The sequence below is a fragment of the Chelonus insularis genome, unplaced genomic scaffold, assembly GCF_013357705.1.
Source record: "Chelonus insularis isolate UGA/USDA-ARS -01 unplaced genomic scaffold, ASM1335770v1 contig_330_pilon, whole genome shotgun sequence".
NCBI classification, from domain to species: domain Eukaryota; kingdom Metazoa; phylum Arthropoda; class Insecta; order Hymenoptera; family Braconidae; genus Chelonus; species Chelonus insularis.
The window spans coordinates 102,903-121,628 of record NW_023276499.1 but is presented as its reverse complement, the minus strand read 5'-3'; the positions used below and the strand labels follow the sequence as shown (position 1 = coordinate 121,628).

General features: G+C 27.7%; 1 protein-coding gene across 7 annotated transcripts in view; it reads left to right on the top strand.

The window, feature by feature from the left end:
• Window positions 1-18,726, top strand: part of msi (musashi) — an 88,022-nt gene that overhangs the window by 53,717 nt on the left and 15,579 nt on the right. The window contains exon 1 of one of the 7 annotated variants that reach the window (XM_035081961.1): window positions 8,424-8,958. The exons of the other annotated variants lie outside the window; for them this stretch is intronic. Coding sequence (XP_034937852.1) covers window positions 8,927-8,958 — 32 coding nt within the window. The 5' untranslated portion in view covers window positions 8,424-8,926. Of the gene's footprint in view, window positions 1-8,423; window positions 8,959-18,726 lie in introns of those variants that run through there. 7 annotated transcript variants of the gene reach the window in all.

Genomic DNA, 18,726 nt, shown 5'->3' with positions numbered 1-18,726 from the left:
TCGTGTATCAACTCTTGACAGTTATTAATATTTTTTGTTATAAAAACTAAGCGTGTGTTTATGAAGTTTACAATATTAACGATAAACCAACAAAATAATGTGTACAAAAGCCCCCCTTTTTAATTGTCTTCATTTAGACTTCTTGTTAATTAAAATCGTCGAAAATTTAATTAATTTTATAATGCTATTATTTAAAATTTTATTTAATTAGATTTACTGTTTGTCTAATTTTTGTTAGGATGCAAATTACTATTAGAGATCATTAACGGGTCATTCATGACTCATAGAAAGGTCAATTTATTGTTGGTTAATTTATTTGACGTTGGAATAATTAATCTAACAATTCAACAGTCGTTATCCAATAATTATCATCATCAACTAAAATAGATATATATTTTTGAATGATAAAAAAATAGTTATACATCGTTATTGTTTAAATAAAGAAATTGTTCTTTTTTATTCTTATTCTTCATGAAAAATATTGTAGTTGAAATTTTTATTCTACTCGACTGCAAATATAATTACATTTTTTCTGGATAGAAAGTATCTGTATGAAATTAAATTATTTTATTTTCTGAAAAGTTCTTAAAAAGTTTTTCCTTTTTTTTGTTAAAAATTTTTCAAAGTTTCATTACTATGCCATTGATTTAACATTCTATCATTCATAGAAAAAAATATTCTTTAAACAGTTTATTGCATCTTTAAAAAACCATGAGGTTAATGATGAAATGAACCATTATTAGTTTTTAATTAATTTGAATAATTAGTTTAATATATTAATTTATCATTAAAAAAGAATACTAGTCTTTTTTTTAAATTCATCATGTATTGAATGAAATTATTATTTCATAAAATAAAAGAAAATTATTATTAATAACAAACGAATCATTAAACTTATACCAATTTTATTTTAAGGTTTAATTTCAATTTCTAATGAGATGAATAATAGAATATACGTCTTGGTAAAAGGATAAAATATTGATCAAAAAGGATTAAAAAAAAAATTAAGAAAGATTTCAATTCATACTGAATTTCAATTAATGAATTATTTTTTAAATAACCAGAAAGTCAATATGGATGAAGAATCTGTAATTTGCACTGAGATAAAAGAATTAATCAACAACCTCAATATCACCGCAAAAAAACATTGAAAGAATCAATAATTAATATGTAATGATAATTAATGACAAACATCAACATTAATGAGAATTTAAATAGATTATTTTGAGTAGATTCACGATAAATACATACGTATATGTGTATCATTGAATGTAACAGAATATTTTACGTATGAAGTAAACAGTGTACTATGATGATACGTTAAATAAAATCTCTACACACTTTCATGTGTATGCATAGTTCTTGTTGGATGTATCATCCAGATTTATTTAAAGAGAGAATGGTGGTAGTTGATGGACAATTATTTATTTAATTTTATTGCACAATGTAATTGAACATTCCACATTACCGAATGCTAATTCAAGGGATTACCATGACTAAACTCTCCACTGTCTGAAATTTCACATTTAGCAGTAATGCGATGGAATTTTTTTTTTTTTTCATCCCTTATAATTCACTCCATTAACGATATCTGTTATCACTGTTATCGGATTAGTATTATCCACCTATTAGTTTTTTCATTGAAATTAGATTCAATCGATTTACTAATTTTGTTGAAGATATCGGAAACACCTTAATGCTTTCTTGTTTTTTCTTTTTTTCAAACTATTAATTTTTATTAAAAGAGAAAAATAAAAATGACTGGATTTAAAACTAATTTATCAAGTTTTCTCCATTCTAAACTTAATATAATTTATCAAGAAAAGTTAAACTGTTGGTACTATTTTCACTTTTCTTTAATTAATTTAAAAAATAATTAAATAATGCAGGATTTTTTTTCTATTTTTGTTATTTTTCTGAGTGATGGGTAGTTTTCTTATTGTTCAGAAAACCATAAACAATAACTTTATCTCGAATTTGACAATGTGCAATTGATTTTATTATATCTATATTGATTCTTTTTTATATACGACAAAGTGGTGTCATAAGTTGAATAACTTTGTCGATTTTTTGTAAACTGACAATAAAAATGTAAGTTCTACTTCCCTGAGAATCAATCTTTCTGACTTTTCTGGCAGTTTTTGTATTACTCTACAGATGAAGCTATTCAGTAGTGATGTCATTGTCCAGAGAACCAATAAAAAATGACCAAATTCGATGGAATTCGATAGCTTAAGGAATAGCATTGTCGAATAGGTCATTAATCATAGTTATTATCAACTAAAATACTCACTATTACTTAATAAAACTTTTTTCTCTCCAACACAAATAATTCATAATTTATCACTACCAACAATTAAAGAAACATTACTGTGATATTGATGTTGTAAAATAAAAAAAATTTGATTGAGTATTTTACTGAGTAATTAAAATTCTCAAGTGCATAAATGAGTGATAAAAAATTGATAGCTTCCAAAAGAGAAATAAATTCCAGCTAGTTAGTGGTATAAATGACGAGAAATTAAAAATCACTATCAAATTTAATCCCCAAATGATCGATTAAGCAGGAAACAATGAGACACGAGCTAAGTTTACAGGTAAATTGACTGAAATAATTATTCCACTAATTCCACCCTATACCTGTCGAATCCCATGTACCTGTATGTTACCCCATCTATTTCTTGGCCCCTCGGTTGGCGCAAATGTCCGAAATGGCGACATGAGAGCACATCGGTCGTTACCAGGAACTCTCTCGGTAAGCATTACGCCGACCAGAGCACGAGCAAGTGGGTGGAGATGTCATTATAGCTACCACTACCGATTCCCCTCTTGTCCGAATGCCGAATAGACGCCATTGGTTTCAGGAAACATTCACCGGTGGTTTTGCGATCCTAGTACCACTCAACCCAAGCCTTCTCTTCTTTAATATGCCCTTAAAGATTACTAAATGCACACTTGATCATTTTTATTATCATCTGGTCGTAGTTAAAATTATTATTTTTCTTTTTAAACATTGCTCTGATTTCAAGCAGATTTAGTGTTATTGTTGGAAATACAAAACCAAATTTATTCTCATGTTTTAAAATAGGTGGTCATCGGAATAAATTCATAGTTAAATTAATAAACATTTTTGTATGTTGAAATATATTTTTAAATACTAAAAGAGGATTTTTTTCACTTCACTGAGATATTTTTTAGTTACTTAGCTGGCTATAAAAAGAAAATTTATCGAATGACATTTTTTTGAAATAATAGAATAATAAATAAAAAGATAAACCTTTTAAAAATGATTAAACTATAATTTTAGATGGAAATTTAATAATCGCTAATCTCGAATCGACACCGATTTCATAAAGACTTTATAAATGAAATACCAACTGTTAATTCTTTAATCGATATTAATTAATCACTCCATAAAAAAAGCAATTAATTAAAAAAAATTCAAAAAGAAAAAAGATTTACATGTCAAATTTATGAAGTAACAATTTTTTAATATTATGGAAATATTTTCGATAATTATCGCTGTATCGATCGATACATAAAGGAAATTATGTAGAAAATGTTAAGTGGTAAACGTCAAATAGTAAACGTCGTTATGTATACGATCGAAATCTCTATCGGACACGCATTCCGGCATCACGCAGAGTGCACCACCTGGTACGATGTCTGACACGAGTCAGTATTTTACTACTACTCCGGTTTTATAGTCGGTTTTTTTTTCGTTCTTTTATGACTATCGAATTTGTATAACTATTTTTAAATTAATATAATCATTGAGTTTCGTCATTCCATAAATTCGAATTGTCTAATTTTCTCACTGGGAATTAATTTTTTAATTAGGTTTATAATAGAATTAAATCTAGAAAGAGTGGAAGTTTTAAGGAAAATAAGTTAAGAACCCTTTAGCAGTTAGTTTGAATTTTTTCCGCGTTCAGCATGAAATTGAATGAGAGAAAAAGAGTGGAAAAAAAGAGAAAAAAGGTAGCTTCAGGTCTTACTGGTCGTTCTTTCTCTCTTTCTTTTCGTTATTTTCACATTCATCTACTGAGAATTCTCTCTGGTCCACTTGATTTTCCTTCACCCTGTTCCTCTCTCTCTCTCATTCTTTCTCCCTCTCTCTTTTTTTTTATTCTATTGAAAATAAAAGAAAAAGAAAGATTTAGTTTACATTCGTAGAAACGATTTATGTTTACAGAAATTTATCGCTTCAATTTCCGCGATATTTAAAACCTGGGGATATGGCTTTTGGAGTTGATAAAAAAGCACTCGGGTGTGAATGAAGTTCACACAATAGAGGGGTTAGAAAATGATTATTTGGGGACATTAGTAGAATGATTAATTAAGACTGATTATTATTGTCTCATAAAATATAGGCGAAATTGTGTTAGTAATTTTATTACACCAACTTTCGCACACAATTAATGCTCCATTTCTCAATAATAAAATGGAAAAGTTTTGTATATTTTTAAAATTTTTCACTGAAATAAAATAAATCTTGAAATTATTCTTTATTTATTAATTTTCGTTTTTTCGAGCAGATATTCAAATATTTTACATGGCTTTTCACTTTTCTTTATAGCTGATGTGAAAATAACTTTTTCCTATTTGAAAAAAAAAATTACAAAGTGATATTTTAAGCAAGATTGATTTTCAAACATTAAATGTTTAAAAAGAAAGACTAAATAGAGCAACCTTATTCATCGCTTTTGAAAGGGTAAATTATAGAAAATAGTTTATTGCAATTTTTAATCAAAAACAAAAAGACCAAAAATGGAATTATTAATTGCTAGCTACATTTTATCATCACTTGATGTAAATAAAACTTGTATCTTTTATAATAATTTAATATTTTACATCCATTATTATAATGAAAGTATATTAATCTCATTTCTCGATGAAATTGAGTTTAGTCAAACTCAATAAAAATAAAATATCTAAAAATATACATACATTAAGTATATCAAAGCTTCTTTTACTAATTAATACCACAAATAGATTTTTTTTATATGATGACTCCAGTCACTTATACATTCAAAAAATGTTTTATTTAAATAATAATTAAAAATCTTTATTCGTATTTATTTACTTATCTTGTTCAAGATCATTAATTTCTAATAAAATTCTCGATATATTCCATACGTTTAGAATGAATCATCCGGAACAAGTCAGTCAATTGGACAGTAAAAAAATTGTTAATCATTAGAAACGTTGGTAATGGTGAAGAGAAGGCTGGGAAGGTTAATTTGTCTATTAACGAAACTCAACTCCATATGTAAATGACTTTAATGAACTAATAAAGTTATGTAAATTAGAATTAGAAAGGTCACTTTAGAATATTTATTTGCAGTTAAGGATATTGTTTAAATAATACCAACTCTACTTGTAACAATAAAAATGCGTTAAATGTATTAACATTGATGATAAAGTAAAAGTCAACTTGGTTGTGTACAAATAATGTCAGTATGCAGAGAAAGGGGTTGTTGTAACATCACACAATTCCAAGCAACGAAACATGATGTTAATTTAATGTAGTGCTTCCGTCTCTCTTGAAAACTAAAGCGGTACTTGAGAGAAATGTTTAAGAGAGTTAAAATATCAATGTAAGAAAGGGTTAAAATTTCTTGCGAATCTTTTCTATAAGTCAGTAATCAATAAAATATGTCTGTCGATTACTTTCTTGGATATTTTTTTTCCCAATCGTCTAGTTTCTTATCAAAATTTATGCAAATGTCTACTTCAAATTTTCTGAAATAGTTTCAAAGATTTAATTAAACATTCTTGATAAGTGTAGTGGTGAGTTTAATTAACATTTTTCAAATTTTTGATTCACTTAACATTTTTGATGACGTATTGAAAGTTTTTAACTTTTAAAATTCTAAAGGAATTTTTTTGTATTCAATTTCGAAAATATTGGCAATTTTTTTCATTAATGTTCCATTACATAAATAAAAAAAAACTATTTTATCTTAATAAAAAATATATTGATCCTTTAAAAGTCGTGCTGACCTCGGAAGAAAATAAATTTTTCAAGTTAAAAGTGTAAAAGTTATTGCAAAAATCATTTTTATTGCATACTTTATTATTTATTTTATTATTTATAAATAAGAATTTCTGTATATCTCCAGTATAAATTTATTGGCTGAGTAATTGTAGATACTGATAGCCATATCACAGAGATTAAAGAAAGGCAACCCACCTGTTAAAATTAAATACTTTAATTTGTCCTGATCAAGATGTTACTTTGATTTCTTCTTGTTTCCTTAATTAAATTCTACTTAAGCTGGAAAAAAAAATTCATTCTTTTTTTCCCTCACAAAATAATCTACTTTACTATTAATTTTGTCAAGAGAAAAAGAACACAAGGTTATCAAACCAGAGATTGAATTGTAAATAATTATTTTCTTGTTATAAATAAATCTAATTTTAATCGCATATAAATTTATACTTTGACGTGAACATTAGTCAATGTTGAATTATTTAGTACGGTTTTTAATCAAAATGATGAGCAATATTATCAATATACATAAAAGTTACTTTCAAAATATTACAAAATATTTAAAGAACTTAAATCAATACAAAAATGATCCAAGTAATGGCATAATATAGATTTTATTCTGAGTACTAACATTTATGTATTTCTAACGGATGCACTTACATATATAGATCTTTACCATGTTCTCTCGTTCCTTCCTGTTCAATTTCTCGGAAACTCAAAATCTTTGAATCCGATAATACCAGGTCAGAGAGTTTGTACAAGAAAAAAAACCAAATGCAAATCTACGGAATTAAATTCTATCGAAAGATTAAGGTCCATTACTTATTCAACTGAAAATTACTAAAAAAGTAATTACTGAATAAATTAAATTTTTAATAAACATTATCTATAAATATTTGAGAGTAAAAAAAAAACAATAGTTTTTATATGAAAACAATAAATAAAAGGAATAAGTCGAGACACTTGAAAAACCGGATTTCTGCATGGAACGAGCGAGTTGTCTTAGCTTTCTTGTTCTATTCGTTCTCTGTCTCCAGTCTCAACTCATTCTCCAAACCGGACATTGGACGTACAGACGCAATTCAATACAAAGAGACGTGGGCTAGAAGCCTTTAGAGTCTTTAGAGTTAAGTTTCGCAAGAGAACAACGAGAAACTGCACTTCAGACATCATGACGCCCACTGATGTAACAATCAAGTTTTCCCGTTTATTTCTCATTGACCTAATTGATTTGTGTTCTTTAAAACTGACCCGGAAGTCAAATTCACCTTTCAGTTTGCTACGAGATATCTCATGTCAAGAAAACGTTTGTTACTTGTTCATAACTTGTTTTACATTGCAAAGATGAAAATATTTAATTGTGTTTTATTGAAAGAAAAGATCAAAATCTTATTTGCTGAAAAAAAAATCCAATCGAATAAAGAATTAATTCCAATGACTTTGAATAAATTATCGATAAAATAATTGATCGTTAATATATTTTTAAAATTAAGAATTTGATTCGATTGATTTCATTGTGAGAGTGAATTTATTAATTAAATCGGATATTGTAAATAGATTCATTGTGTCATCGAGCTTGAGTTTATCAATCACTATTAGTAGGTTAAAATAATTACTATTTTCTAATTAGTACCTGATAACTTTCATTGTAAAGTCAATTTATTATATTTATATTATCAAGGGATCTAAAAAAAACAACAACAAAGCTTTAATGACATTGATAGAATCATTTTTTTTTATTATTTTTGACATTAAATACAATTTTCAACTGATAATAAATAATTATTATTGTTAATTACACGAATGATTAGTATAATGACTGTTTTTAATATATAACATGTTAATAATTAATTGGTGTTCTAATTCTAATCATGATTCACCAGGTCTCCTTCACTGAGACTTTTTCGATTCCTTAATTGCGTTAATATTTCATGAAATGTCACATGAGTACTCAGAGGAAATAAATCAATAAATAAACATCAATTGGCTTGAAACAAATGTTCGAATGTGATGAGATAATCTACATATAAAATAGATAAGAAATAATGAGAATGAGAATCCCTGTAAGGACTCGCATTAGTACCAAAGGGTACGGATTGTAACCGTAACATCCGTAGCGTCGCTGGTATCACCTTTCCGTTCTTCCTCTTTTCTTTTATCCATTCTGTGCAATAAAATACAACTAAATAAAACCAACTCTGTGACCACTACACAACTACAAAACTCTATCACTATCTCCTTACATCACTATCCTTACCAATCTCTTCGTCATTCCATCTTATTCACCATCTCTGTCTTGATACTCTCCCTCTAGTTCTCCAGCCTTCTTTTCTTTCACTACTTCCCTTCTCTTTCTCTTTCTCCCTCTCCACCGATACCCCTCCCCTCGATGAGTCCTAGTGTAGGGGCTGAGGCACAGCTGCAACACAAACCAATCCGAGACACCGACTGGCAGCCGAGAGAGACGCAACCGACGCCGTCCGCTCTCGACTGCTTCCGAGTTTCTCATCAGGAACTTGCTCCAAGAACGTCAATAATAACGTTAATTATTTGTGTACGAATTACTCAGTGTCTTAATTAAATCCCATCATTTGTCAGACTGTCAAATAACATTGACATTCAAGCAAAAACGTCATCATTTATTACAGTTTGTCTTAAATCAGTGGAATCTAATCCTTTGTTTCAACTGATCGCGCTCAAGAAGAAGAAGTTTTCAGATAGATCGCATGCGCAGTTTTAGTTAGTCGGTTGCTCACCCCCAGTGTGTCAGGCCGCCGGTTCAAAGCATTTTCATCAGAGATTGTTGTTGTTTCTGAGTGTACATATAGTGGCAGGAGCTGTGAGTAACCTTGAACCTGTGTTTATGACCCGTGGAATTTAGTGTTTTATTATTAAGCATCAGTGATTACATTTAAGTTTTATCACACGGATATGTTTCCCTACACGACATTTCCAGCTGTAGGGTAAGCTATATAATTATTCTATTTTTTGTTCCGTCAATTATTTATTCATTTGATTGACAATTGTTTGATGTTGGTTATTGAATAATTATACACGTGATGATAACAATTGTGCATGAGTCAGTGAGAGAAATTAAGACGTAGTGTGGGTATACGAGTAATATAAAGCCTTCTTGTGACCATGGCAACGCGAAACAAGCGGCCAAACTCCCGGTCAAGCTGACTAGACATGAAGACAGCGAAAATACACGCTTCCTTCGTTGCTTAGTAACGCATTTGTCCTTTTTTTCAATTCCTCTTCTTCATTTTCTCTCCTTCACGTTCTCTGTTTTTTCTCGAATGAAGGACAAACGTAGAAATAAAAACGACATTGTTTTCGAGCTCAAATAAAAGTCGAAAGAATATATTGGAAACAAGAAGAATCAAGTGGAGAAGGTAGTAGGTTGAGTTAGGTTATTGGAGAGTTTTGGTGAGTTAGGTAAGGTTGGGGAGTTGAATGATCATTCGGCAGACATCAAAGATTACAATTAATACTCAGTAGTTGATTAAAAATTATCTTCATTAGTGATATACATATAACTAATATTCATTTGCATTCTCACTATTTTATATTGAATGCTTTGCTACGAATTCAAGCTGAAATGTTCACTGGTTTAGGTCAGGAACTGACAACTTCAAAACCGGTTCATAAACGGTTATAATAAATATAAAGATTTGTAGAGTGCATATCGTTCGAACAAAACCTATCTTAAAGTCATTAATATGTTAAGTATTTTATTATCATCTTTTAAAATTATTAATAAAAATATATGTTGAATTTAAATTATTAGTAATTATGATTTTTTCAGTTATTGAAACAAAAAATATAAGCAAAAAAACTCATTCGTTTTGTGAACAAAAAAATATTTTTTCATCGTTTTAAAATCCGTGAAAAAATTTTATTAGATTATATTCCATCTTCCATTGATCCTCAGAAAAAAATGAAAGAAGCTATAAGCCAGGAGTAGAATCCAGGATTTTAGAGGCCAATAAAAGACATGCAGCTTTATGGAATTTCTATTCAGATTTTGGTGGAGTATTCGAAAAAATTTTTTTTCTTTATATTCAGAATTCTAGAATAAATTCCATCATATGACGTATTTCTCATTAGTTTACTAAATCCACTTGTAATAAATTAGCAAAAAATCTCTGCATAATTCATTAAAGTAAAGTCAGATAAATATTTTAGTTAGCTTTAATATAAACCACATTTCCATTTAAAGTTTGACTTTTCAAGCAAAAGAATATTTTATTGAAGCATAATGCACATGTTATTGCATGTAATAATAACGTGACTCAAGAAAACATTTTCACAGCTTATTAAAAATAATAATGTCTATGATTATTGTTTTTATCACTTTAATATTTTTGTCTGAAATTGTTTATTGTTCGATAAAAATGCACTGAATGTTTGTAATTTGCCAACAAAATATTTATTATCAGTATGCAATATTAACAGAATAATTTTTTGTATGCCGCAATGCATATAAATGGAGGTTCTAAAAAAAAAGAAGAGTTGGCAATAAATAGAGCGAATCGCTAAAATTGGCCAATTTGATTAATCTTGCTTCACACAAAAATAAATGACTTGTACATACTATAAATGTTAAGGTTTTAACATTGATCTATTATATGAATATCGTCACAGTGATTTATACCCATTATATTACAAATTTGACATTCGCGTGACGTCCGAAATTTTCGTGTTATGCTTTTCTCGTTCCAACATTATTTTTTTTAATGTATTATAGCAAATTGAAAATTCATCGATTTTACGAATATTTTGAATTTGATTCGACAATTTACATTATAATTGAAGTTAAATAAAAAAGTTCTAGTAAACACTAGAAAATGAGCAACAATTTAAATAAACTGAATTCAAAAAATTTGTTTTTATCTATTATTATTATAATGTTTTGAAGAACAATTTAGTAACAGATTTTTTTATAATAAAAATTAATAAAATTTTATGAATATTCTTTATTTAGGCATTTTATTGCCATTTTCTTTGTTTGAATTCCCTGATCATTTAATTTCTATCTTTATTTATAATTTTTTTCTCTTACTAATGAATTTCCGATGGCGAACCTTGAGTTTCTGTCTCACTTCCATTCTCTTCAAGTCATTCACCTCAGTCCTTTGTAATTAGTTTCTCCATTGAATTGTAGTATTGATTTTAAATGGAAATAAAATCCCATGACTAGACATATTTTCATATTTTTTTCATTACTATTTTTCGTCATCATGCTCATCATTTATATTTTAATTCTTTTTATTGTATATAAATTTAGACTATAGGTGAAAGTTATCATGATAAATTAATCGTCTTTAGCTTGGAATAATTTCTAAGACGAAGTTGGAGTGTAGTGTATAAAGATAAAACGATGTGAAATCTCTTGGAAAACTTAGTCTGCAGTTCACAGGCAATTTTATTTGTCTATTGGAACTTCCGCGTCTTTCTTGTTTTATCTAGAAAAAAATTAGAGATCGTTATGCTTCGTTGATCCACGTGGTTTTCTTAGTCAGCTATTTTTTTTATACATTGTCCGTTTTATCACAAATTTTGATTGGTCAAAAGAGATGTTAGTACTAATGTTACACGTTAAAAAACATCAAATAGAAATGAGGGAAGATTTGTTTTTTCTTTTTCTGTTTGTTTTACTATGAAAAGTTGTCAAATTCTTTATTCACATTTCAAAGTATTAAAGGAGAACAAATTGTAAGAAAGAAAGATTGAATGAGAAAAAGAAAAAAAACGACGTCAGTCGTGGTCTGAAGAAACCGAAGCCAAGGCCGAGCATTCGTTTACCTTCACTTAATTCTTTTTATTTGCTATAAGAAGAAAAAATTAATATTTTAAAGTACTTCAAGTTAAGCATAATCCAGTATGTTCTAACTATTTTATCACTAACAACAATCTTCAAAGAAATTAAAAAAAAAAAATTTTCATCAATACTTTTCCAAGATTCCTTTCCCCAAGAGGTTTATTTCATAGAATATATTTTTTTTACTGCTATGATGCTGATCGAGTTAGCAAAGAATAACGATACAAAGGCATCTTTATTGACAAGTCTCGAGTAAAATTTTTTTCAAAGTTGAAGTTAATAATCCCGGACCTGGATAGCACCGTGTTGAAGACTGTCTTAATCAATTTCTACTTATGATAGAAATATTACATCATTGTTTTTGCTGTTATTATCTTTCATCTATGTATTGATAGATTTTCTAAAAAAATAAAACAACTATAAAATTGTCGTAATTACATAACAACCGAATCGAATTGTCTATTCCAGCTGAACAATTTGATGCCTATTAAATCTTTACAATGTCAGTAGGAATGTTTGAATCTTTCATGCTCATAGAAATCATTTTATACCTCCAGTCAAAAAGGCATTTTTTCTAGTCGAAATCCTTTTCACTTTATATTCAAAAAAGACTCGCTACTTTGTATTAATTCTAGTGGTTTTCAACACGAAAATGTCCGCCAGGTGGTTGTAACAGCTGCGAAGCATTGCGAATGGTTTTCGCCTCTTTTTCGTTCGGTATAGTGTGTATACTATAACTAGAGTATGGATATATAATTGCGTGTTTTCAAACCCTAAAAGTTGCTTTTATAAATTCGTTGCTTACATTGCTTATATTTTTAATTTATATTGCAATCGATAAAATTTTCATTCGTATAGTTTTATTGACTTTTAATAGAATATTTTATATAGATCGTGTATTTTTAGTTACAAAATATTTTTGTATTAATTAATCGGAGCGTGGAATAGTTGAAGAAGTGAAGATACTTACCCTGGACTCTAGTACTCCAGAAATAGACGAGAACATAGCGATGTAATCAGCTCTCGTATTGCTTTCACTCGAATCACGTACCAGGAGGCTGGTACATATGTCTTCTCTATCTGCTCCAATTTTTATTGCCCTTTGAGTAAGCTAAAAAAATTCCGTAAATTCATCGACTCGGAGAGAAAAGTCTATTTTTCATTTGAATGTTTTATTTTTCAATTACTTTCTTTACTATAAATTTATTTTTACTTTTTATTTAAAACATTTAAGGCCTTTTTTTTAATCAATGCTATTGATCAAATCAATCGTTAAAAAATATACTTGATATGAAACTCGTTTAAAAAGCCCCCCATGTATAGTAAATGACCTTTTAACGTACCAACGTTCAGGGAATAATTTGAAACAATGAAAAATATGTTGTTTTATTTTACTGCAGTATCGTGAGAACTCTAGGACCTCGTTATAATTTCCTGACGTCTATTTTGCTATCTCTGTCTTGTACCATGTCTCTTGGGTGCAGCCTAGCTACTTGATAGCGTTCGTATAGAAGAGTTAAGTACTACTTTCGCATTACATAACGGTATTCAGGGATCCAATACATATTACGATACTGTGTATTAAAAGTGTTCATAATTTCACAGAATATTGTAATCCTTTTTCAATATTTATTTTTCTGTCAATATTAATTAACCATTTTTAGAATAATTATTATCCTTTTTTTTATAGACTGAAGAAATACTTTTCCTTTTTACCAATATTTTTTTTTCCTTCTAAATAATTATTTTTGCTTCACTTTAATGACTGATTTTTATTATTTTACTGATACTTTAATTTTTTCTGAGTAAACTAATAAAATAACTGTCTTCAAATTTACCCTATAATTATATTCCGATTAACTCCAAAAAAGTGATTAATAAAAAAACATTCCTTCTACCTAATTAATTTTTTTAAGACATTGTTATATCATTTTTTAATAATATAGAACTAGCAATAAATTTTTTACGCACTATTTTTAAAAATTGTTGATGGATTTATTTTTTAAAATAACAAATTAAGTCTGGAGTAATTTGAAAAAATTTATTTTCAGTGCATAAATTTGAATATAAGTTTTTGAATCATATTACTTAGTTGTTTTTAGTTGAATGTAAATCAATTTGTGAATTATTTTTAATTAAAATTCTCTATCATGTAAAAACATTTAATTAATAGTAAAATTAACTTTATCATAACTATAGTTACTTGGCAGTAATTCACCTACTCTACATCAGTTTATTGATTTTTTATAATAAATGATTCATCATTTCTTGGTACGAATACTTTTCAGTAAACCGATAGCTTGATTATTATTTTTATTGTATTGTTCAATGTTTGAATAGATATTAAAATATTTTATTTTTATTTTTTGTAGAAAAAATTCATCATAATTAAGAACAATAAACTTATGAGAACTAATAAAATATAACTCTAGTAATGATTAAATTTATGTATGACGAAATTAAATTTAACTTTTAACAGCTTTTGTCTTAATTGAAATATAGTCTATAAAGTGATGTCTCCATTTTCTTTATTACTTTATTTAATCGATATTACAATAGAGCTCGGACGAGTTTCGCAATAACTACGGGATTTTTTATCTCTTGTAAAGCCACAATGTAAAGTATTATACATTAATCCCACAAGACAATACGAAATGCGAAATAAATATTTGAATATCTACTTTGAATAAACATAAATAAAAAATAAATGCATTAATCCTGCATCTCTACATGTTAAATTACATTCTTATTTAATATGTACATTCAAAATAAATAAAAGGAATTATTTTCAATGAAGCTAATGGGTGAGAGAGGATGAAAAAATCAGAAAAATTTGATGAAAAATAGTTACTTTTTTTTATCACGACAAAATGTTATTTTCATGAATGTTATTGTAATCTAAATTAGCATCTTTCAAAGTCTACGTACATCCAGGACTAGGATAAATGCCATGTTTAGTAATCGAGAGTATACAGATCGTTAGTGTTGGATAGGAGAGACTAAACCCCTCACTGCATTGTCCATCGAATGCTTTTGTTGAGGAATAAAAGCCAACGGGTGGTTTAGTTTCATGACCCCCTCCCTACCTTCACTGTTGGCTTCCTCCTACCTTTTTTTGCTTCTCTTTTTCTCTTGAAATCCGTGGATACACATTGGTTCACCCCCTGACTATTTTCCCTCTCCCTTAGATTTTTTTTTTTTTTCGGTGATTTTTTGAACGTACAAGTCGTGACACGAGACCTATGCCAACGATTCGAGAACCAGCTGCCAGCATTTTGGGATCATGATCATTTCCAGGATGTCTGGCACCTGGTACTTTGCTCCGGATCTGGGTTTTCTATCGCTTGCTGTATTATAGGGCTTGGAGTTGGAGTAGATAACTTTTTTATAAGGTTTCCGCATGTTTTTTAGCTGGAAATAAGGTAGGAACATGTACGGAAGATGGGGAAAATACGAATATGCTGATAAAAATAATAAATATGAGTGAATAAAAAAGCAGGAATATAAAGTTTTATTTACTTTGTGTATAAAAAAATTTTTGTATCATAAATAGGTGTAAAATTTATATCGTACAATTTGGATAGAGATATAAATTTATTTAATAAATCTAGAACGTACTGTAAATTTTGCAATGGGCAAAGTATGATGTATTGCACTTCATTGAGGAAATATGATATAGAAGTTCACCACATTAATAGACATATTTTTTTTAACCATGAATAAAAGATCTAGATGAATTTAGCTCATATTCTACAAATACTTATTAAACTTTCAGAGCATATTAATTAATTAAAAAAATAACCCTGAACCTTCACCTCGCAAAGGTCATATATTTTAAAAAATCCTAGAAGAGTATCCTTGAAACATTCCTAAGTGTAGCAGAGAGTGCAATTTCTACCTTACACTTAAAAAAATCAATAATAATTTTAGTGTAATATGAAAGGCATAATATTACGAGTTGGAGTTGAGACATAATAATATTATGAGCAGCAATCAATTTGGATACACTATCAGGATTAATCATAACTCTAGTATTTTCTGAGATGGAAATTCTGATGTGATACATTATTCAAGACAATTTCCACCAATATTATAATCTGTTCACATTCTCTATGTTTATCAATCCAAATTAATTAAGAATATTCTATGAAAATTCTCTAGGGAAATAAATGTTTAATTTAATAATAAGACACATGCAATAATTGACAAAGACATATTAAATTTATCTTGGATTGTTGAAGTACTTATTTTCTAAGTAAAATTTATTGGCTTCTTCTTTGAACAGTAGATTTGTGACTATAAAAACTACGTTATATTATGAAATATATTATCTTTGGTGCATCCATTAAAGAAAACTCACCAAATACATCTACGATAGAGAAATGTATATAAAAAAAAACTGGAAGAATAAAGTAAGTTGTTATTTTGTAAAATTATACGTTTTCATATTCTTCAAAAATTTTCTTTAAAATCAGCTACATTTGAAGCATCTATCGTCTGAAAGTGAAATTATCTTTTTCACCGGAAAAAAACAGAATTAGTTTAAAAGAAATATAGATCTGATGACTTGGTATATTTTACATAAAAATATAGTGTGTAATTTTTATCAACTTGGAATAAGTGGAGGAAAAAATTTCATTTAAACATCAACTTGGTTTATGAAAATTCAGTTTCACTAATGTAAACAGTTATGTTAATTGTTATTTTGTTTGATAGAAAAAAAATGAAATCTTTTGTAGACTGCTACATGGATAATTATAAATTAAAATTAGATGATTCTTGAAATAACTCGAGATCATATTGTTTGTTTTTCGAGAGATTTAATTTTTGTGCATTCCTCATTTTAATAAAAGCAGTGAACCTTTGTAGTAGATTTCTACACAAAGATTTTTATATTTCAGTTAACACAATATTCTGCAACTGGCATCCTTTGCTAGTTATGATTATCATTTTTTCTATATTTTTTATTTACTATTTAAAAGAGTTCAAAATATTTATAATAAATGGTTTTTAAATATCACAAATAATTTTTTGCATACATAATTTTCAAGAGAACTCGAGTGAATAAAAATATTTCCGCAAATAAAATACTTCGAATATTTGAATTTCATGAAAGAAGTTATCAAAAGATATTTTTATCCGGCTTCTTGATTATTTAATTGCACACTTCATTTAAAAATGATTTTAAAAAAATATAAATGATTAAATAGATAAGTTATCTAAAATGGTTGATGCGATTATAAATTATATATTGTGGTGCTGTAGAATTTGTTTTCTTTTTTCTTCTAGACTGTGAAAGACAAATTAACACTTCATAAGAATGATTAAATAGAGTTTTATATCATAAAGCATCCTTAACTAAAATCACGTAATTACTGCAGCTGAAGTCAACTAAATAATTTACATTAAATTAATCTTAATACTATTTTGAAGATAAATGAATTATTCAGGTCATAGTAAATATATTTATATCTATCCTGTACTCATTTCTATGCATTTTAATTGAAACTGCAACAGACAACATAAAATTCTAATTATAATGATAACATAGCTTTCATGAAACTTTGAAATAAGTAATATTTTTTTTTTAAGAAATATTCTAAATGAAAATGATTTCAATCGTAATTAAAAATTTTCAATTATTGAAAATAATATAAAAATGAATTTTCTTAGACTGTGAGAAAATATCCAAGATTAATAGACCAAAAGCACATGAAGATTCATTGTGCTCAAGAATTTACCCAAGTTCTTTAGGCTTTAAGAATAAAGAAAAATAGAGAAGAAAAAATTTATTCTCTTAACTAGAATATTTTTAAAAATATTATTTATTCATCATCTTGATAATTATTCACAAAGATCTGATTGTGTGAAGAATATTATTGTAATTTTTAATTAATTTTTTTTAAATTACTTGATAATTAGACAGTTTATTATATTCAACTTGAATTTACTTATTAAAAGACTTTTATATTTTAATATGAAAATGTTGATGAGCAGAGGAGGTCAATGAGTAACAGAGTGAAGTACTGATAATGTCTTAAGAATCTGAAGCTAGAATACAACGAGCTCTCTGTTTAATGAGGAATCATTCTGCAGTCTCCGATTACCATGTCAACTCTCGACAGACTTTACTTCCATTTACTTCCAAAATAGCTTGAGAGCTCCATTACATGCATATTCAAGAATCTCAGCTGTATTTATTCACATTTAAAATTAATGCTTTCACTAATTATTAATTAATCGTTCGCTCAATTTATTTTTCATTCCATTCTTCCAAATAAATTGTTTTCTTCTCCATCATCTTCTTCTTTTTTTTTCTACAATTGTTGAATTTAATTTATGTATAAAGAGTTTTATGTTTTTTATTATTTAAATTAAACTTTAGATGTTCTTCATCCGAGACTTGTTGAATTCTTCAAGAGTCATTCTATCAAATTCCTTAAACTTTTCCAATGGACATCCTTCTGGGCTTAACGGTTTTTCTCCACGCATGAGACGATATCGATTGTCAAGATCAATCATCGGTTCAGGAAATATGCCCCAAAGCTGAAATAAAATTCAAGATTATTTTTATTTTGTTTCATTTATTTATAAAAATGCTGATAAATAGTTTTTGAGGAGGTTGCATCTTGAAAAGAGTTTTTATGTTTACCAATTGCTGTATTAACTTTAGATAGGTCTGAGATAGCTTTACAAAGAGGGGAGGCATTTGATATATAACCGAGGAAAATTCTGTTGCATTTTTTTTAAAATATGTAAACCACATAATCCTGTTTTATATCATTTGTCAAGAATTATTTTATACATTTTTTTTTATTAGACATGAAATGAAATAAAATGTCATAAAAACTTGAAAACAAATTCTCAATTGCTGACTATGTCTTAAAAGCTTACACTTAGCTTCCAT